The following is a 6597-nucleotide window of genomic DNA, read 5'->3' as shown; positions in this document are numbered from 1 at the left end:
CCGTTACACACACACACACACACACACACACATATATATATATATATATATATATATATATATAAAATAATTTTATTTTATTTTTTTTGGTGGTGGTCTGGCAACTCTAATTCAGAGCCCGCCTTAGATAAATTAGTTAATAACTGCAACACAGGTTTTGTGATCCAGCCTTTTATCCAAATTGCCCTTCAGTGAGCTTGCATCCTTAAAGTATTGTAGGAAAGAAGGTTGCCAGTGGCAACACTCGTACTCGACCTTCAACATTCATTTCTTAACTGTACAGCATTACGTCACATTGTGATGGACACACTCAACTGTTTTAAGACCATATAAGACTTGTGAATTGTTGAGTTGCCAAGGTGAATAATCCACAGTGTCGACTGTGAGAGTGTAGGACAGTTTTGATTTTGAACATTTTACTGAAATCGGAACAGTTTTATCATCCATTCAGTCCAAATAATATTTGACAAAAAAAAATATTTTACTGTGACTCAGATGGATGTGTGGCACGGTCATTGCTAATGCATCTAGCCATGCCTCCAACTGTCAAATATGAAGTTTTTATCAATTCTCCTTCACCACCATAGAATGTATTTAAAAAAAAAAATTTAAATACTCAGTGTATTCCAGATTCGATAACGTGGACCTTTGGTTCTCTAACATTAGTTATTTTTGTCAGTCAAATGCCAATCCCATTGAAATACAACAAACCATTGTGGTGTACAAATTCAGTCAATTTTTTAAAATACACTTTTTGCCTCAATTGTATAAAATACATAAAGATCAGCTGCAAAATGTTTAAATGTGTCCACTGGAAAGACTGTAAGTCTTCGAATTTTAGCACCTGTCATTACAATGAGAAAACAAATATTTTGGCAGTCTTTCAACAATTGTTAATAACTCCTATTGAACTAAATTTACCTTTTAATGCCCAAATATGAGATGGTTCACAGGGATTCCTTGAGAAGGCAGAAATGAATCAAGCAACCACTGAAAACTATATGTATACTCTATATATATATATAAAACTCATTCATTCATTCATCTTCCGAACCGCTTGATCCTCACTAGGGTCGCGGGGGGTGCTGGAGCCTATCCCAGCTGTCTTCGGGCAGTAGGCGGGGGACACCCTCAATCGGTTGCCAGCCAATCGCAGGGCACACAGAGACGAACAACCATCCACGCTCACATTCACACCTAGGGGCAACTTAGAGTGTTCAATCAGCCTACCATGCATGTCTTTGGAATGTGGGAGGAAACCGGAGTACCCGGAGAAAACCCACGCAGGCCCGGGGAGAACATGCAAACTTCACACAGGGAGGCCGGAGCTGGAATTGAACCCGGTACCTCTGCACTGTGAAGTCGACGTGCTAACCACTGGACTACCGGGCCGCCCTATATATAACTCTTAATAGCAAAAAAAAAAAAAACTACACACTGACCAGCCACAACTTTCTAACCATTTGTATTATATGATCTTACCAATACAAGATCAGTATTAAACATTGCGCCTACACAAAAGCATTCATTTAAGACAGCAGTTAATACAGTGGACAGCATATCATGTTATCAGGTTACAGGGTGCATGAAAGGGTTAAGAGGTTAGTTTTTTTTTTTGTTGCTGTTTTTTTTTTTTTAGCTGAGCAAAGTTATTGAAACAGACAAAAGTCGGCTTTGCAGTCCTTAGTTGCTTATACTTTGAGCTTGCAGTAACTGCATCAAACCTGTGACCCATTGCCATCAACAAAAGTTTTGCATTCTTTTGTGCTTCTTTTCCATGCAATCACACAGCCTCTTTCTAGTTTTTCTTTCCATCTCCCCTTCTGGTGTGTAACAAAAGCACACTCTATCCGCTTCAAGTCTGGAGACTATTTCTGTATATTTACATCTGGACAATGACACAAGATGATGGCACTCTTTGTTTTGAGCCCACCCATATTTATGTCATCAAAATCAATGTGGCATTTGACTGACAGGTCAGAGGTGCCCTTTGTTGCCCAGGTGTGTGCAATTGCATTGATTTATTGAAACTATGACTCGCTTTGAACATAAGGTCAGTTTGAGGTGGGGTTTGGTCCGTGCAAACAAGGTATCGCCAAAATGCAAGCCAGAGGGCTGCGGATGGGTGAAAAACAAGGAATACCGAAGCTGAGAGAAAAGTGAAAGACAAATCAGAGCAATTGCACAACCAAACTAAAAACGGCTTAGTGGTCCAGTTTTTCTTCAGAGTTGGACAGCTGCTTAATCTGCTCACTCTGCATGGAGTGGCGCCTCCAAAGCATTGGACTGGCTTTCATGACCTGTGAGAAAATAGGTGCACAGGCCATAACAGGCTTCGATCCTTTGGAAAGAGTATTGAATGTTTTGCTAGTTGTAGTCAGTGGGCACACAGTGACAGAGTTGCCACCGATATCTGGAATGGGAGCATGCATGTTCAGAGGGGGGAGATAGCCTGGCCGAGTGGAGGAGATGTGATCCTGCAGAAGGGCCCCCGAGTCTCTTCGTTCGAGGCCAGCGGCGATTCGTTTTGGGACAGAACTATCCAGAGACTCTCTGGATCCTGAAAGAGTGGAGGACCTGCTGTTTGTCAGCTTGGGCCTGTCCGGTCCCTTTGTCAGGTAGTTTGAGCTTTTGTCTTTGTTGCTAAACTGCGGCAACTGAGAATCTGAACTGTAATGGTCCACGCCAATGTTACGACGATGAATAACGTTTTGCAGACTGGAAATATTGAACTGGCGGAGACCATCGGCTGTATCTTCATCGGCAGGATTGGATTCATGGGGAAACGGGAGATTGTTTTCTTGATGCAAGTTAGGGTGCGAAGTGGAATGCTTTGCGCTTGCAGCACTGTCATAGGACATCTTTCGAGCAAAGCCTCTGACACCTCGCCCTTTGTTGTCATTCCCCGACATGTTGTCCAGTGCTTTCAGGAGTCCATCTTTCATGTCCATGCTATGGTGGCGCGAAACGGCCGGAGGCTGATGATGGAAATTGAGGCCTCTTAAAGATGAGACCTCCTCCGGTGGCAATAGTACTTGCTCCTCTGCCAGCAACGAGGTCTGGTCCTTCGGAAGAAGCAGGGGCGGATTTTTCACCCATTGCTGTGAGTGTAATCTCTGGAGATGAAGACGCTTGTCCACATTGGGAACAATGAATGGACTAGGATGAGGACCTCGTCGTCGGATGTCAAACGGAGACGGGCAGGTTGGTGCGCAATGCGGTTGCTCCTCCAGGTCAGAGGGTGGAGGGATATTGAGGTACTGCTTTGTTTTCTGATGGCCTGATGGTAGCTTGCTGGTGGTGATGATGATGACCTCCTTTCCTTTAGCTTTACAAGCATCCAGGAGGATCTTGAGCACACCCCTGTTACCCGAATTAACGGCATAAACGAGCGCGGACAAACCAGAGTGGTCCTCCAGAGTTGGATCGGCACCGCTGCTAAGCAGGAGGGACAGGACTTCAGTTCCATCCTGTGCAAGGCACGCATGGATCAAAGCAGTTTTCCCACTCTTGTCTTGAATGTTTGGATCGGCACCATTTTCCAGGAGGTATCTGTTGTTTTCAAAGACAACGGTGAACAATAATGCACGCATTTAGAATTAGGATTTCGCAGATAAGAGGTACTTACTGGACCATTTTGTGTCTGGGCACACTCTGCGTATCGGAGTGACGTGTCTTGCAAGCCACCATGAGTGGTGTCTCACCATTTTCATTGCTCTCGTTGACGTAAGCCCCTCCCTCCAGAAGCAGCCGAGTCAGACGCAGGCGACTCAGATAGACGGCCTTCAGCAGAGAATTGCAATCTGTTCGTACCTCTGTTGACTCATCCATTGTACTGCTGCCTAAAATTTACAGTCAGCATCCTTAACAACAGGTCGCTCACTCATCCATAGGTGCGTACAGAACAGGATAATCTGCAAAAAAAAAAAAAAAAAGCTGTTAGGTTGTTTTCATTTATGTCTTCTGGGTAGCAAGTAAGTTGCACTATCCCCTACTCCTCGTTTGCAATTACTATAATCTTGTATTTACCACACCCTGAAATAAGAACCAAGTTGATTGGTTCCTTGTGTGGTCGTGCATTAACTATCCTCCACAAAGTCTGACTAGGACTAAAACCTGCCCGTGCCCTGAATTGGTCACCAGTCAATCAGATGCACATGAGGTCGGACAACTGCTGACATTCTCATCCACACGCAATATGGTCGCAGGATTTAATCACATGTGAGAGACAGCACCGTGAACCACTATATGACCCATACCTTTAAAGCTATTCTTTAAAACTGTCAACATGTATAAATCAATCAAAATACAGATGTTGGAAATGAAGTGACACTATTATTGATACTGATCGAAAAGATTGTCTTGGTTCTTGAAAGACATCAAATGATTCATGACATCAAATGTTTGATCAAAGTTACTATACAGTACGGTCATCAAAATGCACATTTCCATGCATTCTGTGAATGGCATTTTATCTCATGATGAAACAAGCCTTTCACTGATGCATTTTGAAGGACCGGAGCTTTTTTTTTTTTTTTTTGTGCAGGATGACGTTCATGCCCCCATCCATGTTTCATTGAAGGGGCCAGGCCAGGCCTTGATCTATCCCTGACACAAACAGCATACCTAATGATCGAGGGAGGCAATAGTGAAATGTCATTCCCGAACTTTTTATCACTTCAAGGAAACAAATATAAATACCGTTGCCTCGTCTATTCTTAGAGCTGCAGTGTGAAGCAGGTAAAATGATGTGGCTTCCTCGTATGTGATGAGAAAATGTCCGTGCTGATGATTCATGGCAGAAAGAGTGGATACACTTGGATGAAGTGATCACTGACAATGAATAGAACACAGATGTAACACACAATCGTGAGAGTCCGCTACTGCTTTAGACCTACCGTACCTTCAAGAACATCATTCTTGAATGTGATCAATGCGGGTTCCCTCTCACTGGCTCAGGTAGTTGTCAGCATCAGATCTCAGGAGAATTCAGCAGGGTGAGCAGCGACCCAGGCATCGGAGAAACTGCTGAAAGGAGGCAGCTGAGAGTAATATATGTCACAGAGTGGGAGGCGTGCAGCCAATGACAGCACATCGCATTGTGAACAAAACACGGTAATGAAATTGGTCTTTGGTAAAGCATGTGCGCACGTACGACTCACTTCTCTCCACCTCCAGCTGTTCACACTGATGATTGTGAGGTAGAACAAAAGGCGCCTCTCACATCACAGGAAAGTTCAAGGCTGCGGACAGGTTTGTTTCAGTCAAGTCTTGCAGAGCACGTCATTCATGACTGTTACCATGTTAAAAAAGCCAATGTTAAAAACAGGAACAGCTAGAAAAGGAATATCTTTTTAAAAAATATCCTCTCTCAAGTCCTTATCAAAATGTGTACTGGTAATCCAGACTTGACAATTAATGGGTGTACATATTGCATGATTAATTTACTGGAACAACCTAAATGCAACAACAAGGTAAAGAATAGGAACGGTGGTGGGGGCTTCGGTGCCTTGCTCAAAAGCACCTGGATGGTCCTCAGGAAGTCATCCACTGCTGCCTCTTGAGCTCATTCTTGTCTTTACAACATGGTCAGTCTCTCACTTTGTAAATGTGCCTTTACAATGTTGCTTCTGTCTATTGAAACCAGCAGGCGTTTGCTGATGCACTGCGCCCCTCATGGCACCACAGGATTTCATTAGTTTGAGGTCTGCACTCACACTGAAAAATCTTGTTTCCTTTTTTTGTCCCCCAGCAATTCGGTTGTAGATTTGCTGGTATGCTTTGGGTTCTTGTTCATTGGCTGGACAAATGGGTTCACATTTATATCTGTGAATATTCTGGTAGAGGGAAGTGGTGATTCATTCATTCATTTTCCGAACCGCTTGATCCTCACTCGGGTCGCGGGGGGTGCCGGAGCCTATCCCAGCTGTCTTCGGGCAGTAGGCGGGGGACACCCTGAATCGGTTGCCAGCCAATCGCAGGACACACAGAAACGAACAACCATTCGCGCCAACACTCACACCTCGGGACAATTTGGAATGTTCAATCAGCCTGCCATGCATGTTTTTGGAATGTGCTAGGAAACCGGAGGACCCGGAGAAAACCCACGCAAGCACGGGGAGAACATGCAAACTCCACACCGGAGCTGGAATTGAGCCCGGTATCTCTGTACTGTGAAGTCAACGTACTAACCACTCGACTATCGGGCCTCCCGGAAGTGGTTGTCTTTTTTAAAATTGTACAGTCCTGATATCTAAAAATTAACATGCCAACCAACTTTTTTTGTGGTCCTTTAACTACCCACTCTAAATTATCCCTCATGACAGATGAGGTGAGCTTCTCAAAAACTGCTGTAAGAACATTATGTATGAATATTGACTATTGATTGTTTTCGTTTGACCATCTAGAGCAGGGGTCCCCAACCGCCCGTCCGCGGACCGATAATGGTCCGCAGGGCATTTGGTACCGGGCCGCACAGAAAGAACTTGCCTTAATTCAGTTTTATTTATTTCGGAAGACGAAAGATGTTTTATTTTGAAAAATTACCGGATTCTCCGTTACATCCGTCTGTGTCACGCTTGACACACGTCAAGCCAC

General features: G+C 44.0%; 1 protein-coding gene and 1 long non-coding RNA gene across 3 annotated transcripts; both read right to left on the bottom strand.

Annotated features, from left to right (window-relative positions):
- Nucleotides 1-1407: 1407 nt before the first annotated feature.
- Nucleotides 1408-3951, bottom strand: ankrd34bb (ankyrin repeat domain 34Bb). Its single transcript, XM_019860855.1, has 2 exons — nt 3629-3951; nt 1408-3552 (listed from the first exon to the last, which is right to left on the bottom strand). The coding sequence occupies exons 1-2, from the start codon at nt 3829-3831 to the stop codon at nt 2205-2207; spliced, it is 1551 nt and encodes a 516-aa protein (XP_019716414.1). The 5' UTR covers nt 3832-3951; the 3' UTR covers nt 1408-2204.
- Nucleotides 3952-4322: 371 nt separating this feature from the next.
- Nucleotides 4323-5210, bottom strand: LOC109510506 (uncharacterized). 2 transcript variants are annotated; one of them, XR_002167133.1, is made up of 3 exons: nt 4904-5210; nt 4702-4833; nt 4323-4626 (listed from the first exon to the last, which is right to left on the bottom strand). It is a non-coding gene; the product is annotated as an uncharacterized LOC109510506 (long non-coding RNA). The 2 variants fall into 2 exon arrangements; XR_002167134.1 differs by having other exon boundaries at nt 4702-4785; nt 4904-5201.
- Between the last annotated feature and the right edge of the window lie 1387 nt (nt 5211-6597).

Source organism: Hippocampus comes, unplaced genomic scaffold, assembly GCF_001891065.2.
Source record: "Hippocampus comes isolate QL1 unplaced genomic scaffold, H_comes_QL1_v1.1 scaffold130, whole genome shotgun sequence".
Taxonomy (NCBI): Eukaryota; Metazoa; Chordata; class Actinopteri; order Syngnathiformes; family Syngnathidae; genus Hippocampus; species Hippocampus comes.
The sequence above is the reverse complement of the archived record's forward strand: the minus strand, read 5'-3'. Positions and strand labels throughout refer to the sequence as shown.